Genomic DNA, 18,629 nt, shown 5'->3' with positions numbered 1-18,629 from the left:
CCGTCCGGGATGGCTATTGCGATGTCGGATGCTGATGATGCGTTCATCCAGGTTTCTGTAAGAAAGGCGACGTCCGGCGTTGTGGTGTCCAGTAGGTTCCACAGTTCAATGGCGTGTCTGTGGATCGAGCGGGTGTTGAGCAGGATGCACTTCAGGTGGTTGTTGTCGGAGCTCTGTTTGGCGTTTGTGGGTGTAGTGTGGGTCTTGTTGCAGCAGAATTTGCAGGAATGGCAGGTAAAGGGTCCATGGGTGAGTCCTGGGCGGCTTGGTGGCAGACGGGGAGGCGGCCGGTGTTGAGAGCATGGAGGGTTGCGGCGTCGTATGTTAGGCGGGTGGTGGGGATTTTGCGGGGGCCAGGGGGTCTGCCGCTGGGCGCGGTCCAGTCGCAGATGGGCGTAGACGGGCTTACCTTTGGCGCACCTTCGGCGCGCATGGGGTGCGTCCGCTGCGTGTGAACGCTGCGCGAAAGTGCATCTGTCATAAGTGGGTAGTGAAGGGGGGCGGAGCGAGGGAGGGGCAGCTGGGAGGCGGGAGCGGGGTGGCGAGTGGGGAGGGGATTGGTGAACCTGGAGGGAGCGGGGGTGGGGCCGGAGCAGCGTCAGGAATGGAGGAAGAATCGAAACCCAAACAAATGGAGGCAGGAGGCACAGTAAATAAATACAGGGGCACGGAGGCACTATTAAAATCACTACAGGCACAATATGAAGGCTCAAACACCACTACATATACGGGGGCACGAAGACACGATTAAATCAATGCAGGCACAAAATGCTGGGTCAGTACTTAGCTCAGGAAGGCAGTGGCAGCGGGAGGAGAGACCGGCACTGACCAGGTCAGGTCGAGTCACAGCTCCCCGTTCTGCGGACTTCTTCTTTTGGTTCCAGTGGGAGGGAGGGGCAGCTGGGAGGCGGGAGCGGGGTGGCGAGTGGGGTGGGGATCGGTGAAGCTGGAGGGAGCGGGGGTGGGGCCGGAGCAGCATCAGGAATGGAGGAAGAATCGAAACCCAAACAAATGGAGGCAGGAGACACAGTAAATAAATACAGGGGCACGGAGGCACTATTAAAATCACTACAGGCACAATATGCACAATATGAAGGCTCAAACACCACTACATATACGGGGGCACGAAGACACGATTAAATCAATGCAGGCACAAAATGCTGGGTCAGTACTTAGCTCAGGAAGGCAGTGGCAGCGGGAGGAGCGACCGGCTCTGACCAGGTCAGGTCGAGTCACAGCTCCCCGTTCTGCGGACTTCTTCTTTTGGTTCCAGTGGGAGGGAGGGGCAGCTGGGAGGCGGGAGCGGGGTGGGGAGTGGGGAGGGTATCGGTGAAGCTGGAGGGAGCGGGGGTGGGGCCGGAGCAGCGTCAGGAATGGAGGAAGAATCGAAACCCAAACAAATGGAGGCAGGAGGCACAGTAAATAAATACAGGGGCACGGAAGCACTATTAAAATCACTACAGGAACAATATGCACAATATGAAGGCTCAAACACCACTATATATACGGGGGCACGAAGACACGATTAAATCAATGCAGGCACAAAATGCTGGGTCAGTTCTTAGCTCAGGAAGGCAGTGGCTTACTTACTCGCCATAGCACCTCTGAGAGAGTGGGCTTGGAATTTAGATAAATCAGCCAGCTAGGTTCATAGCGCATTTGATCCATCTTGCAATAGAGGCGCAGGAAATGGGTTTGAAAGGTTTGACAAAGGAAATAAGGAGTTGATTTGCGCCACTGCAGTCTACAATACAGAGTTTTTTACACATGTTGAAACGAGGGTAGAAGATAGAGTCCAACATGGTTTTCGTTCTTCTAAACAATTCGAATTTAACACCAAACATATAATAAAACCTATAAGATATATCAAGACATTTAATATCGGAAACCCTAAGGCACGAAATTAGATATAAGAGAGTTACAAGTTTAATAGAAAGACATTTCCCATTAAGCAAGCAATTATCAGGCAAAGATGACAAGAGATCTAAAATAGCCTTGACTTCCCACATGGATTGGTATTTTGCGGGCACTGCTGAACGTGTCCCGGTGTCTGAAAATGACACCGGGACAAGTTCAGCATATTTCTGTGGGGCTCACCTGTTTGGCAGGGTGGACAGCGTCCACCCTGTGAACATATTGGGCGGACGCTGTGTACTCCAGTGTACTCCCGACTTGTTCCCTGGATGAGTCACAGATAAGCAGCTAAAATATGAGGCAATATAAGGGGTAAGGCAGTGTAATCCAACCTCTGGAAAGCTGATATGGTGCTATGGATGAGTAGGCCACATGCTAGTCCACCTCTGCCCCAGCATTACCAACCTTTTAGAAACACCAGCTGGAAGACAGTGATTGGAGAGCGGCTGAAATGGGGAAGTGGGAGTGACAGGAGTGGTGGGCAGCTTAAGTGGTGAGTGAAGCAGAGGCAGGAGAGGTGAATAATGAGTAATAGGAAAAGGAAAATTAAATCATGGTGACGAGGCATGAGAATAGAGAGGGAGGATTGGAGATGTGAGCTTTAACAGGAGATGCTACAGTGACAGGAGGGCTTTGACTCACGTGAATATCAACAGGAAACATGGACAGTCATACGAAAGGTGTGGCGTGATGGTGGGGGTGAACAGTGAGAGGAAAAATTAACACTGACGAGAAGTGGGCATTGCTGAGACAATGGGCAGTGATAAAAGAGGTAGACTGTCATGGAGAGGGTGAGCAATGACTGTAAAGGTGGACACGGACTGGAGAGGTCGGTCCTCAAGGGAGAAGTGGACACTGTTCAGGAAAGAAGGGAGTGCAGCAGATAAAAGCACTGAGAGAAGAGGTAGACGGTGAGTAAATCTACACACGCAGATGTACACTTACCTTTGTGAATAGGACCCTTTATATTATACAGGAGTTGGCGGAGGAGTACGGAGGCTGCATTAGCCCTGTTAATATCCAATGGGGTATGACTTAGGTTTTTAACAAGATGAACTGGTTTCTTCAGAGTTCTGATAAAGGTTTGTATTTTTTTGGGTGCAAGGGAGTTTATACCAAGTTCTATAATTAACACCTCCCACCCAAAATAACCTTTTAAATAATGTATTTGTCCTATATTTTGTATTGTACAAACCACAAATATATATAAAGTCAAAGAGTTTCAACACTCCACCATATAATCCCTCCCTTATATATGTTGTTTAAGTTCTCCTGAGTCTGGTATCGCCACATGTTTTTATTGTTGAAAGGTCAAAACAAATAAGCACCTTCATTTAAATCCGCTTGCTAAAGGGTGGAGGAAAGTGAGGGGAACAGGGAGATATCATCGCGCATAACCCTGGTAAATGAACTACAAAATGAAAATAAACTCTTATATTTTCTTTAGCACAAACAAAACCCCTAAATATTCCATTTATTAATCAGCTCTCAAGAACCTCAGAAAAATGTCCACTTTTCTTAGACTGAATTTTGAATTTCAACGCATTTGGTGAAAATTGTTTGGATCAGGAATATTGTTGTTAAAAGAAAAAGCCTCAGTAACTTAAAGCTCACAGTGTAGTCTTAAGTACATATCGAAAAAATACTGTTTTATTTTGCTGTAGAACTAAATATGGTAAAGCATAACGTGGGTACTTTATCATCCTTTGGAACAATTGGGTAATAAAAAAGAAAGTGCACTTGGGTCGCATAAAGAAAGATATTGGCTTCCCTTGGGTGATAAAAGAAAGTTCCCACTTGATGAAAAGAGATATGTATGCTGATACCAACGTAATTTTGAAAAGGCGCATTGACATTTCATGGTGGCTTTGGGAGGGTCATATAGTCCCTCGTGGGTGGCCCTGCTGTCTGCAGGATCAGTGGAGGTGCTGGCGTTAGCATCCATTCCCTGGCGTAGCACTTATAGCACAATGCAGAAATCACTATCGGTCTGGTAGAGGTCAATAAGCCTACAGTGGACAAAAATCAATAGCCCTGATACTCAGGGATGTTTCTTCATATTCTGGAGGCCACTTATAAATTTCCTTGCCCAGGGCCGTCATACCTTTTTAGGGAAATCTAGTGGTAGTTACGGTTCAGTGGCACTCCTGCAGTAGCATGAAAGGTTTTCACTGGTGGAGCCAGCTGGTGAAAACCCTGAGCTTCACCTAGCTGTAAATGAAGCAGGTGGCACACGTGTTTGGCATAGTGGCAAATCCAGTGATGTACAAATGACTCCACCCTGCCAAACACTAAAAGGCTCTGTAAGTCTCCTTTCTCACAGTAAATAATAACTGTAGTCACTTTACTTAATATTTTCTTCTAATAGTAATCCGATGTATGCATTTTTTTTCTTTTAGGAACCAAGGCCTTTGTATACAGGAAGATGTCAATTTTATTCAAGTGGAACAGGATTCATATATGACAACTACCAGACTGAGGTATAAACTGTCGTGGCTTTTCTTGTTGAAACAGGCAGAATGTGTTCTTGTTTTCAATGATATGTGTTTCAATGTTTTCAATGATATGTGTTTCAATGTTTTCAATGAAGTGTAGACCACCTTCTATGCCAACTTAAGCAGAGTTGCTACTGGAGCAGATTACATTGTTTTATTGTTCTTCTTAACATTCAATTTTGACTCGCAGACCACAAGTTAAAACTAATACATTACCCAATAATAATGTGTGATAACACAGCTGTGGAGTGGGGACCAAACGAAAACCTAACAGCAGCCTATATTGGTGACAGAGAGAATGACAAACTATTACAATTACAAAGAAAATGTTAGAGGCCAATGGAGTGAGACAGCTCAAAGGGAAGCAAATGAAATGCAAATAATGAAGGCAAAAAAAGGAAGCATGAAGAGAAGAAAAGAAGGAACAAATGGACACAGGGAATAAGGAAAAAAGGTGTAAAAGAACAAAAGAAAGAATGAAAGGTCGATAGAAGAAAAGGAAAGATCAAGGAAAGAAAAAAGAAAATGAAAAAGAAGGAAAGCAGAAAAATATAATGAAAGAACAAAAAAGAAATGTGAGATGAAAGAATGGGTGATTGAAGCAAAGAAGAGAAAGAAAGGATTAACTTAGTAAAGGAATACAACGAGAAAAGATGCAAAGGCGGTGTGAATAAATGCCAAGACCAACAAAACATAACAATAAACGGATAGAAAGAAGCACAGAAAGCTAGAAAAAAGACTGATGGAATGAGAGAAGAATGAGCAGAAGGAAGAAAAGATGAAAAGAAAGAATGAAATACACATAAAAGCAAAAGAAATATGATGGAAAGAAGGAACGGAAGCATAAAAAGAAAGAAGATGGAAAGAATGAATGAGAGAAATAGGTCAATACAGGTAAATGTGTAGTTTTTGGCCAAATCCCGTTAAATTCATTCTATAATAGTCATAATTTTGGATAATTTTCTGCAAATTTCTACAGAGTACAATTTCCATGACACTTCATATGAAGTGTTGGGATTGCTCACATTACTCGTTCATTTATTGTTGTATAAGGGTTAAAATTGGGGTTATTTTGTTCTTCTGGCTACTCCCTTGATGGAGTGTCACAAAAAACCTGTGATCAAAAGACCACTATGCGAGGACATTCCCATGCTAAGTGAATGAAGTTTGCCGAGGGATATCTACACCTAAAACATCAGGGGTTCACCTACAAAACTATTGCATTCAAACTCATTGGAGTGTAATAAGTACAATGAAGCCCTATGAAATGCAATAGTGGATGCTTGCTATTTAGTGAAATTCTCGTCCTCTGCATGCCGCAATATTGCCATGTGGCATGCGTTATATCGCTCCCTACATCTGTCTTCCATTTCTCTCTTACTTTCCTTTCAAGTACACCTCGTACTTGTAAAATTAAGTTAAAGAGTCTGGTCACTAGCCCGTGCAGAGGTTATTATGATCAGTCCCAGTGCAGACAGCGCTGTTGGCACATCTGGAAAATTGTGTGAAATGTGCCTGCAACATAAACTACAGGCAGAAAAAAAGAAATGTGTCTACTGGAGATCTTGCTCCTTTAATTTTAAATTGTTTTATAAGTCATAAGCCCCCAATGTCTCTAGCCCTATATAGAGTAATTGCGGGTTTGTCTTCAAATTTTTTTGCGGCCGTCAATATAGGATTGTTGCGTAAAGGTACACTCAGAAAGTAAATTTTCCCCAGGCCCAAAGTTTGTGTACGTTCAAAGACATTCAATCTTTTGGGTATGCAGACAGAATATTGAGTTTGAAATGTCGACTTACACAAATATTGAGTTGTAAATAAAGTGGCATTTAAGGCAAGAAATATTGTTTTCAAAAATATTGTTGTTTAAAATTTCGATTTTTTAATTAGCGTTATATATTTTAGTTTATACTTTAAATGTATGTGATGTATGTTTTTTGAATAAGTATTGTTTATGTTTTTTAATATATATGTGGGTAAATACGAGAGGTACCCCTTAACTGGAGTCAAGGGAAATAGGGTTAACTAACCAGTAAAATAAAGTGTTCCCTTGAGCGTAAATCAGTGGGAGAAGCCAGAGGGTCAAGGAAAAATAATTACAAAATACAATTATATATAAAGAATTCTTACAATTTATTTGAAAATACAAATGTTAAAAGGAGAGTGGTCCAAAGTGGAACCCACTCAACACAGATAAAACAATAAAAAGTTTTTTTAACATTCAATTTTGGCCAGCAAGATTGAATCACAAGGACAGAAAAGACTGTAAGACATGGAATTTGTGCAATACTGATTGTATATTCGGACTCTATTGTTAACATCTAAGCTATGTGCACTATAATACAGTATATCAGCAAAGATATCGAGATCCTGAATTATACTGGGTGAAGCGTCAACGCGTTTCGGTGGTTTTCCAAATTTTTGTCCACCTTTATCAAGACACCTTTTAATTTCTGTCGAGGTATTGGGGTCAATATAGTTACCCTTGGAGTCCGTATGCGAGGGTTGAATTGAATTTTTATGTTAATCCATTGTTGGACACAAATTATAAAACTGTATATCTGGGTCGTGTTACCGGTATGGTGCTCCTGTTACTATAGGTAAGTGGGCATACAGTCAGTTCAGAATTGTTGTGCCCAATGTGTGTTGCTGCTCTTCTCTACAATATTAAAATCCAGAGGCGCCTAAGTCTTGTCCTTGCAGAGATAGATTCCGTTTCTCTAATAATCCGCAAAGGACTGCTCACTTCTCTGGTAACGGTTAGTCTTTAAGTTGTAGAACCAGGGGCATTAACGTCATGTCCCCGTGTTATAGGAATCTTTTCCTGTTGTTTCACGACGGACTGCCTGCTTCTCTGGTTCCACGGTAAATGGAACAACCAGGCTCCCAGAGAGCACAAAGGACAAATTCCTGGAAACCCCACAGAGGTGGACCAGGCCCCAAGAAAGAACAACCAGCACCAACCACCAGAGCAGCCACACCACCAAGCACCCATCACAGGAGGCAGAGCCACAGCGAGAGCCTAGGAACATTATAATAGCTACGGGTACCCGCAATGTTAATTTATTTTAGGTCTAGAGGAGGAGGAAAGAACCGAAACGTACTTTGTAAGGGAACCTTTGGACTGACCTATCTAACTTCAACAATTTGGTATAACTCAAACCGTTTTTTTACAAGGACACAGCAAGACTATATCAATATATGCAACAGACAGTATATAGACTTTGTTTATCATTTATTTCTCTTAGTTTGTAATTCATTTCAGAAAGCCATTTTTTGTATTTTTCAAAAGGATTTTTTTAACACAAATTAAAATACACAAATACGATCATACCTATATTTTAAAAAAGAAGTTATTTTACAACAAATACAAAATACAAAATTTCAATTAACCCCCCACCTAAACATTCCAATATAAAAAAGTAAAGCTAAAAAGGAACAGCTTTATTCATTCATCCAAATCAGTCTCACCAATCATACTATTCATACATGCTGTTTCTTGCATACAACACACAAAAAGGACATAAAAAATCAGACAATCAACCGGATTTACAAGAGACACCACAGGGGATATTGTTTAGATGTTATACACAAATGTCAGACCCAAGGTTTTTATCATTTGCTATCCTTCTTTTGGGGATCCTTCTCAGTTGGATTTTCAGTTGTCTGTAAGTGGGCAACGTACGTTTGGGTGCAAACATAAAAACTATGCCACCTTCATCAGGGCCAATATATATACATTGTTCTTGGAGGTAGGGGTGTCTTTAATCTGTAATTGGTACAATAGTGGTACATACGTAAATGTTGAGTCCTTGGCATTCATACCAAATTGTTGAAGTTCCCTTATAACGTAAAGAGCCTAGGAACATGCCACGAGACAGCAAAGGCCAAGGCACATACCAGAAAGCCTGGGAAACAGGAACACAACCCCAGGAACGCCTCCCCACAAGGCCCACAGAGCCAGTAGGGAGCAGGCCTAAAGCAACATAAATGAGCCACCGAAAGAACGAAAGGCCAAGCAGGAGGACCAGGCAGTCAGACCCCAATCAAACTGGAAGGGCAGGGGAAGAGCCAGAGACCAGAAGGCCAAATGCCACACAAGGAACAAGGCAGCAAACAGCACAAAAACCCCAGAGCAGCAGCAGGAGCAGGCGAGGCAAACCCCAAGGCCACAAAGACAAGCAAACAAATGGCCATTGCATTGCAAATGCTTGTCATTGACAGGCATGGGGAGAGGAAGAGATATGCCCAGAAACACAGGATGTGGAGTCGACCCCGAGGCACGAACCCCGGCATACCAGCGCCAAGGCCAGCAGGTCAGCTGAGAGAGCACATCCCCTCCCAGAAGAACAAGCCAACCAGAGACGGCCCCAAAGAGACCAGGCTGATAGCCGACTAAACAACAGACAGGCCAGCAAACACCAGGTTCCAACAACCCGGAACCCGCACAGGCCCGCAAGGGGTGGGACAGAGCCTAAGGCCACAATCCCGAAACCCACCTTTGTACAGGGGAGGGAAACAAACCCCCAAAATCAGCCAAGTCAGAGAGGCAACAAAAGCCAGGAAGGAAGCCAAACAGACTGCACAGGCACACAAATGCCACGGCAGAGGAAGCACAAGGGAGGGCAGGAGCAGGGTGGGGAACCACAGGGCAGAGGACACCAGCCACAACCCGAGCAACAGAGCACAAAAAAGGAACCAGGAAGCATGGGCCGAAGCCAAGCAACCCATCCAGACAGGAGGACCCAGCAGCCCAATATGCACCTGGGAGACGCCCACTCAGGGTGCAGGCGAAGCAAAGGGCAGGGAGGCCGACAGAGACCCCCTGCACAGAACCGCCAGACCACCCAGCAGGCCAGACGAAAACAAAACAGAGGCAACAGCCAAAGACAAAAAACAGAGCCACCGACAGAAGCAACAGACCGGGAACTTGAGGGAGCAGAGAAGCCAGAGGCACAAGTCCAAAACCCTGGCAGCCAACCCCAGACAACCAGCAGAAAGCTAGGCAGGCCGCCAAAGTGGCAAGACAAACACCAAAGGACTGCACCCAGACAGGGGAGGGGGACCGACCAACAGACACCCACACCAGGGAGCAAGACCCCAGGTGGCACGCAGGGAAGACAAGGGAGGGCATGCAAAGACAGGTCCCAGACTGAACCACAAGGCCACAACAGCAGGAACACCCCAAACCCGCAAGAACCAGGACCTTACAGCAGAGGGACCAGCCAACCAACAGGCGGAGAGCACACAAGCTAGGACACCGCCACCAGGAAAAGGGACCGGGGGACGCGAGGCAAACACACCCCAGAGCCCGCACAAAATCACAGCACAGCCAGGGATACCAAGGAGGCACAGCCGGCCCCAACACAGAGGCACCAAACAGCCCAAGGCCCGGGCAACACAGGGTAGACAGCACCATGAGACCCAGGCGGACATCTCACCAGGCAGCAACCAGGCCCGAACCAGCCGATCAACAGACAGGAGAAGAGCAAGTGAGACCAAGGAGGTACAACCGGAAACCAAGCCAAACCAGCCGCAATCCGACAGACTAGGAGCGACAGGAGCACAGCTCCCGGACAGCCAACTATACAAGGGGGAAAGAAAAAAGAACACACCCTGCGGTGCAACACAGGGAAACAAAAACACCTCAAGGAAGGGCCGGGGACCCCAACAGCCGCAGGTCAGCCACAGCAAGATGCCCACAACAACAGGGCCCCCCACACAGGTAAGAACAAAGCAGGAGCCAGCCCTGCACCCAGGCGCAAACAGCAGGGAAAGGCTGCAAGCCACACGAAGGGCCAAAGAAGCAGGAACCTAGGGGCAAAGGGGGAAGATCCACCACACCCAGAGAGAACCACCAGCACAAGGTAGGGGCAGACGGACCCCCACCAGGGAACCAAGCCTGAGGAGAACTCAAGCAGGAACGAACCAGGCCTGACAGCGCCATACTGCAGAGAGCAGACGAGAGCAGATGCGCACAGGGGAAAAGGCCCCAGGCCAGAAACACAAAGCACCCAGACGGGCAACATAGCACAGAAAAACAGAGGTACAAAGACCCCAACTGAAGGAAACACAGGCCCGACAAAAGGCAGAGGGGGCCAGCAGGGAAATGAACCGCAACCAAGAGGCCAAACACAGGACCCCACACAGGAAGCAATAGACCACGGAAGCACCAGAGCCGGCGAGGGCCAAGGAAACGGCACATCAGCGGAGACCAGCCGGGCCTGACTAGGACACCCAGAGAGTAAGGGAACAGAGAGCAGCCCGCACCCTGGGCGCCACAGCACCCGCAGAGAGGACGCAAAGGAGGGAAAAGGAGCAAGCCAAGCAGCAATAAGAACCATTGCTTGACACAGAAGAAGCAGACCCCCACAGCAAAAGCAGCAGAGGGGCTCATAAGAAGAAGAAGAAGCCACTGCCCACATTCCCACTGCCACAGCACCTGACAAAACAGGCACCCACAGGCACAGACGTCAGGATGCGCCAGCACAACGGAACAAAAAAGACCAACCGCACAAAAACGGAAGGCAAAAGAGTCAGCAACTGGTCAACACAGGCAGAGCCCAGCAGAGGACAGGACCAGGTGCTCAATGAAATGAAAGGACGTATTAACGCCCCCTGTAGTAGCAGAAGCCTTGACTGGGGGAACACAGGGCCAAACAAGCAGCCAGCTACCCCCGCGGAAAGCAGAGCCACTGCCAGCAGGAACGAACACACAGCCTCCCTCACAAACGTGCATAAGTGGGGAATGGAGCGACCCCTGAATGGACCAACCCAGAAGAACAGGATGCGGAGTCGACCCGGAGGCTTGAACTCCGTTGACCCAGCTCCAAAGACGGCAGACGAGCCAGAGAGACCACAACCCCTGCCAGCCAGGATGGTCAACACAGAGCAAAACTGCAACAGACCCCAGGGGAGGGGCGACAGACAAGCACAGGCACCCTCCCCTGCAAACAGCACAACTGCAGAAGGCAACAACAAATAGAGAAAAAGAGACACCGCTACGCGGAACTCATGGGGGGGGGGCAGAAAACCACCAGGCCAGACATGCACAAGGTCCCCCCCTCCGTCACGCCAGTGCAAGGCATCCACCAGACCACACGAAAGAGCAGGGAAGGAAACTCCAAATGCGGCGCGTCTTCCATCTGGCCAGGCCACAGGAAGACTCGCCCAGCAACCAGGAAGCAACCAGGAGGCTGGCGCACCAGCCAAAAGGGGTGGCCGGCAAGCCAGAGCCGGCCGGGAACAACCAAGCCACCCAGCAAACCCAGCAGGCTGGGAGGCAGGCCAGAAGACACCCCACCCACACAGCCAGGCAGCCGGATGCGGAGGGGAGAAGAAATGCCACTCCAGCCCAGCAGGAGCAGCACCAGCATCCAGGTACAATTCTGTCGACAGACAGAAAAAAAAACAGGGGGAATGCTGGGTGAGTGCTGATTATGTATTCCCAGTGGGAAGGGCAAGCTTAAGGTCCCAGCATTCCTCTGGTCTTTTTTTTTCTGTCGGGAGATGGTTATTTCCACTTTGTGAATGAATGAGACAAGGACATAAGGGACCTGGGGGTAATTGTCATTTTTACCTCTCCACTATCCAACACTTTCTCAACTGTTGCACTGACTGGAGTGGGAATAGTAATTTTTGCCCCTCCGTTATCCAACACTTTCCCTACTGTTACGCTCACTGGAGTGGGAATAGTCATTTTTACCCCTTTCGTATCCAACACTTAACACTTTCCCAACTGTTGCACTCAATGGAGTGCAAATAGTAAATTTTACCCCTCCACCATCCAACACTTTCCCTACTGTTGCACTCATTGGAGTGGGAATTGTAATTTTGACCCCTCGGCTATCCAGCACTTTCCCTACTGTTGCACTCACTGGAGTGGGAATAGTACATTTTACCCCTTACATATCCAACATTTTCCCTACTGATGCACACAATGGATTGGAAATAGTACATTTTACCCCTCCACTATCCAAAACTTTCCCTGCGTTTACACTCATTGGGGTGGGAATAGTAATGTTTACCCCTTCACTATCCAGCACTTTCCCTACTGTTACACTCACTGGAGTGGGGATAGTAATTTTTACCCCTACGCTATCCAACATTTTCCCGATTGTTGCATTGACTGGAATGGGAAATGTAAGTTTAAATATTTAAAGTTTAGTTTATTTGTTATTTTGTTAAAATGTATATTAAATCTATTTGTTTTTTTATTAAGTTTATTATTTAATGTATTTCATATTTATTTTATTTATATATATGTAAAAAACGATATTTTGTACATATATATTTTAAGTCATCGATATATGTTTTGTACTTACCCTTATAAATATAGGATGTCAATTATTTTTGACATCTATATTTATGACTTGATATTGTGGTATGGGATGTTTTTGGTGTCGATGTTTTGGCAGTGAACCAATTTTTTGGCACAGTTAAGCAATCCAGTCCATGGAACAAAGGCATTTTGCAGACTGTTGCTTTTTCTTCAGTCATTCAGATCATTGTTTACATTTACATAACACAAAAATGGGGTCTAAGGGGAGTATCACACCAGACCAACCACGTACTGCTCCCAGGAAACAGCACAACAAGGTATGTGTACTCATTAGAAATACATGTCTCTTGCTCTAAAGACAATTATAAATATAGGATGTCTATTTTTTGACATCTATATTTATGACTTGATATTGTGGTATGGGGATGTTTGCATTGTTGATCTTTTGGCAGTGAACCAATCTTTTGGCGCTTTTAAGTAATCCAGTCCATGGTAAAAATGCATTTTGGAGACTTGCTTTTTCCTCAGCCGTTCAGATCATTGTTTACATTTACATAACACAAAAAGGGGGTCTAAGGGGAGCATCAGACCAGACCAACCACGTACTGCTCGCAGGAAACAGCACAACAAGGTATGTGTACTCATTAGAAATACATGTCTCTTGTTCTAAAGATAATTATATTGTTACGGACGGAAACCCTCCCCCACCCACAGGGCTGCCCTCAGTGGTATGTGTTTGCTTCCTTGGCGTGCATACCTGAGGAAGGCAACATCAGACTGTTAGCTTGTAGACCTTAATACGATTTATTTTAAAATACAGGCACTTGCCTCAGATGCAACTTTACCAATCTTCTCTAGACTTTTTTCTATTATAGCTTGAGGCATTGCTTTCATTGTGTTTTTTCACCTTGTTTACTCGCTTGCTAGAGTGTACCTCTGCAACCATTTTATCTATGAATGAACTACAAACTTGCAGCTACTATCAGTGCAACAGTGGTTGGACTTTTTCTTCATCTGTATTTATACTTATCACATGAATTACTGGACTAACTCTCTTCTTTAGTTATATGTAGGCGTGTTACATAGGTTTGTCCTATAAAGGATACACCCAACTACTGTGAGGAAGATCAACTTCATGATGATGCACTTCGATTTTAATTTGAATGTGGCACATGTGCTGTGCAACATCACCTTTGCACGACTACCTTTTTACACTATAAACATACCTAAAACTCTAGTTTGTAAAGCAGTGTCTTTGTTTATGTGGTTCTGTACTTTTTCAGGTGAGAACGAGGGTGGATTCTCTTGGCAAGTTTTGTGGGCCATTGTCTTTATTGATCGATGATCCATTGATCATATGTTGTTGTCAAAGCATGACTGGTGTAGTGAACTCCACACAAAAGTGACACATTTCTTTAAAAGAGATCTCAGACTTTCAGTTTTAGTAGAAAAATCCTTGACAAACTTTGAGTAATATTCGATGAGTCCTAAAAAGGACCTCAATTTGACTTTGTGAGAAAGAACAGGAGCTAAACGGATGGCATCTAAAAGATTTTATTTGAGTCTTACACCAAGATCTGAGATTTCATACCGAAGATGGTCAACCTTATCAATAAAAGAATTTACATTTCTCACGTCTGAGAGTTAAACCAGATTCCCTGTTTTAAATAATGCTTTGTCTGAGAGTGTGATTGTATTGATCTATATTATCACCAAAAATTAAGATGTCATCTTGAAAATAGACAGTATTTTTGACATCTTTAAAAAGTACATTCATTATTCTTTGAAAAATACTGGGAGCAGAACAAAGACCAAAAGGCATTCTGGTGCATTGAAAAATGCCATCCATGGTGCTGAAAGCTGTGAGTGGTTTGAATTTGTCATGCAATTTAATCAGGTGATAAGCATTTTTTAAATCCAGTTGGAAAATAATTTTCCACCACTCAAAGATAAAATCAACTCATTGATATTCGGTATTGAAAAAGTATCAACAATTACATTTTGATTTAATGACCTGAGGTCAATGCAAAATTTAAATTTTCCATCTGATTTTTCAGTAATAATCATCGGAGAAACCCACATGGAACTCTCCACTGGTTCAATTACACCAGAAGAAACCATATCATTCAACATTTTCTTTACTGCTGCTCTGACAACTAAGTGTGTCCTGTTCCCCTTATTTTGCATAGGGATAGCATTAGATTTCAATATTATGTTGTGTACATAACCTTTAAAACAGCCTAGTTCATCCATAAATACGTCTTTTACTTCTTCTAGAATTTTTCCTAACGACATGTTTTCTACTGCCATCACCAGGGTAGGAGCTCTGGCATCAACTATGATTGAGAGATCATATTGGTGCATCCATCCAAGGATGGGTGGTCCATCGGTGGCAATATATACTTTACCTTGCCCAGATCTTCCACCAAATTCTATGGTGGACTTCATGTATCCAAGAAGATTTATTGTTTCTCCTTATAACCCCCAGTATTAATATCTTTGGGTTGTAAAACAACATTAGACCATGACATATCATATATAATTTGGGGAATAATGGTATACATGGACCCTCAGTCCACCATCAATTGTACGGGTTTTCCATTAATCATGAAGTCAGCTTTAGGTCGATTCCTTCTACCTTCGTGATCAGAGGGATCATCAACACTCAATATTTTATCTGCATGTGAGGGAACCTCTTTAGTTACACAGAATGAATCAACATTGTGAGGTATGGCATTCACATTATCTTCTATAATGGCAACTCTCTGTTTGAAAGATTGTCTGCACATATTAGAAAAGTGACCTCTGCACCCACATTTCTTGCAGTTTTTATCAATTGCTGAACATTTGCGGTAATCCGCGTTGTGAAAAGAGCTGCCACATCTATAACACGATCTAAACTGTTGTCTACCCCTTTGAGTAGATTTGCCTGACTTAGATATAGCTGCAACATCTGAATCTTCTCTAGACACAACAGATACTCCATCAGAGTTACTATCTTGGTTCTTGCTTAACTTATCCAAACAATATTGATAGTGTTCAGCAACTTTTGCAATATCTATTGCATCTTTTAGAAAAGGATTTTTTCAGAGTCGTTATTGTATTTTTTTACATTTGCATTGTACTATTATTAAGTTTCGGACTAGTTCATCTGTCATCACCCCAAATTTGCATTTTAGAGATAGTTCACGAAGTTTAGATACAAAGTCATCAACTGATTGAATTTCCTCTTGCCAATGTGAATAGAATTGATAGTGATTCATGACAATATTGATTACTTTGGCAAATCTAGTTGCAAGACGTTTCTTTGCTTCTACATAAACATCTTCAATGGCATTACCATTAGGTAAAGTGGCTAATGCAGATATTTAAAGACGTGCTGTCCTTCCTTGCCTAAATTGTTTAATAAAAGTGCCTTCTACCTTACAGCACTGAATTTAGAACCATCAAGTGCATCTATGATATTTTCGAACATAGGTAGCTAGTCTTCCCACTCAATAGTTAGTGGTCCAGGAGAAGCTAAACAAATGGGTGGTGAAATAATTGTTCCCTGAGATTCCATATTACTGTAATATCACAGTATCAATAGTATCGAGAGTCACAATTAAAATAATATGATAGGAAAGTAAATCATTAAAACAAAAAGTGAAGCGTAGTAAAATGTAAATGTTGAAGTAAGTGTATCACCGATGTAAATGAGAGTTAAGTATACATCAGAGAGAATGATCATCAGAAAATGAATATTGAACCAGGTGTGCGTATCACCGATGTTAAGTGGAAGTCAGGGTGACACACGACAATGCAAAGTCAAGAACAACAGAAACAATGAATAATTAAGTAACAGGTACCTTTATAGGAGGACAAATCTAGGCGATGTGCGTTTCCGTAGATAAAAGATGGTATTTAGTTAAAATACGTGAGGATAAGAAACAATCTGTCAGCTAAATAAAGATGCGAAAAGCTGAAAAGTATTTCTGCAAAATGGCTGCTGGCGTCGTTAGAGCTTGCTCTTTGAAGGCAGTAGAGACTGTTTTGAAAGCGTGCCTAGCATTCAAAACTCTTGCTTTGTTGTGGGGTTGGGCACAAGCTTTGACTGGCATGCTGTGACGTGCATGCAGGACCTCACCCGCTGCTGTTGGAACGATGCACGTGTGAACAGCAAGCTCAAGCGCAGTCACTGCCAACTGTCACTGGACCAACAGTAATCCTCACTGTAAATAACATCAAGCTGCCGGAAGAACGAGATTCAAACGTGCTCGGACGTCGCACTCCGTGGAACACCTAAGAATGCAGGAATCACCAATCTTCCACGAAACTGCACAACGTGCATCTTGAGCCACCACCACCGCATGAACGCTAGCCAACTCATCGCCAATCTTGAGATGTGTTCTCAAACACCATGAAGAGGCAAGGTTGGTGAGTAGAACGTTCTTTATTCGCAATTAAGAAGCCTATGTGGAAGGTTTGGCTCACCCCAAGCCAGCCAGTCACCAACTGCTTCATGTAGAACCTCCAACTCTCAGGAGAAATGTGGAACGCACTAGGCACAGTGCTCAAGGCTCCATGGCAGGAGAGTACAACACTGAAAGAAGATTACAACAATTTTCAAATGCCGAAAACTCAATTTTATAAATACCTCCAGTTTTGACACGCCCTCTCCCAATGTCTGGAGGGAATGGAGTCACTGGCGGAGTTTAACCCGATAGAAGCGAAGGTATTTATGGGGACCTTCAGGATCATAACATTTCTAAGATCTACCAGTCCCTTGTAACTCACAGCTCCCCTACAATGCAGAAGCTTAGAGGGGCATGGGAGGGAGATGTTGGCTCACTGGATGAGGAAGACTTGACGGAGGCTAATGACTCCCCGAGGGGGGCAGCCATAGTGACACGCCTGCGACTTGTCCAGTTCAAATATCTTCATCGGGTCTATTTCACGCGGTCTGGTTATGGAGGGCGGGTCTGGTGGCCTCCGCTGTATGTCTTAGATGTGAGTGGGAGGAAGGGACCCTGATACACACGATATGGCATTGTCTCTCCTTGTCACTGTTCTGGAGGGGGATAGTAACCTGCATCTCTGAGGTGTTGGACTGGGACCTGCCCCACTCGCCAAAATTGGTGCTTTTGCATTTCATGGATGGGATTGGGGGTAATATTTTAAACGTCATCTTATGCTGCTGGGGTTTACTCTGGCGAAGAGGGACATTGCTAGGGCATGGAAGGCACCAGTGCCACCCTCAGTGTCGTCTTGGAAGAAGGGACTGGACTTCTGTATGGGCTTGGAACTCCCTATTTTCACTGCAAGAGGTTGTCCACAGAAACACTATAAGGTTCGGAAGCGGTGGGCAGAATATCGGGCTTGTTATTGGAGCTGGATGATGCAACTGGGCCCCTCCATCCAGTATAATATTACCCTGCTGGTGCAAGCTGTAGTTTCTTCCATCTTCGATGATTGGAGCGTGTGGTGGTGGTACAAGGGCACAGCCAGGCTATATGTGAGAGGCCGTTAGTGCGTCCAGGGGGAAGGGGGGTTGTTGGGTGGGGGTTTGCATATGGTTTATTTCATCTGTATTGCTTTCCATTTCTTCTGGATCTTATTATTGAAAAGTCAAAGTCAGGAAGCTTTGTATTTATTGTGCAGATGCCTCTGGGTTACAGCGCCCTGCTGCGTACGTGTCATTTGATGAATAAATTCTGTTTTTTTTTAAAACGTCATAATGCAAGGACCTTGTTTTAGAGTGTCAGAGCTCTGAGGGCTACAGAGTGAATATTTTCATTGTAAATTCTATCTGAAAACTGTTATCCCAAGTGTTTTGTTGCTCCCTCAATTTGTTGTAGCCCAATGTATTTATCTTCACTGACTGGTTTATCCAATATAATCAAGTGCACACCAGACCCAAGCTGCTCTAGCGATCCGCTACCAGGTTCAGACACACAGGA

At 44.4% G+C, this 18,629-nt stretch overlaps 1 protein-coding gene across 1 annotated transcript in view; it reads left to right on the top strand.

The window, feature by feature from the left end:
* TMEM255B (transmembrane protein 255B) overlaps positions 1–18,629 on the top strand; it is a 1,152,151-nt gene that overhangs the window by 943,474 nt on the left and 190,048 nt on the right. Inside the window, exon 5 of the mRNA XM_086933386.1 lies at positions 4,314–4,394. Within this exon, the coding sequence (XP_086789512.1) occupies positions 4,314–4,394 (81 nt within the window). The remainder of the gene's footprint in view (positions 1–4,313; positions 4,395–18,629) is intronic.

This window comes from Lissotriton vulgaris, chromosome 8, assembly GCF_964263255.1.
Source record: "Lissotriton vulgaris chromosome 8, aLisVul1.2, whole genome shotgun sequence".
NCBI lineage: Eukaryota > Metazoa > Chordata > Amphibia > Caudata > Salamandridae > Lissotriton > Lissotriton vulgaris.
Note: the sequence above shows the minus strand (reverse complement) of the source record. Positions and strands in the feature narration are given on the sequence as shown.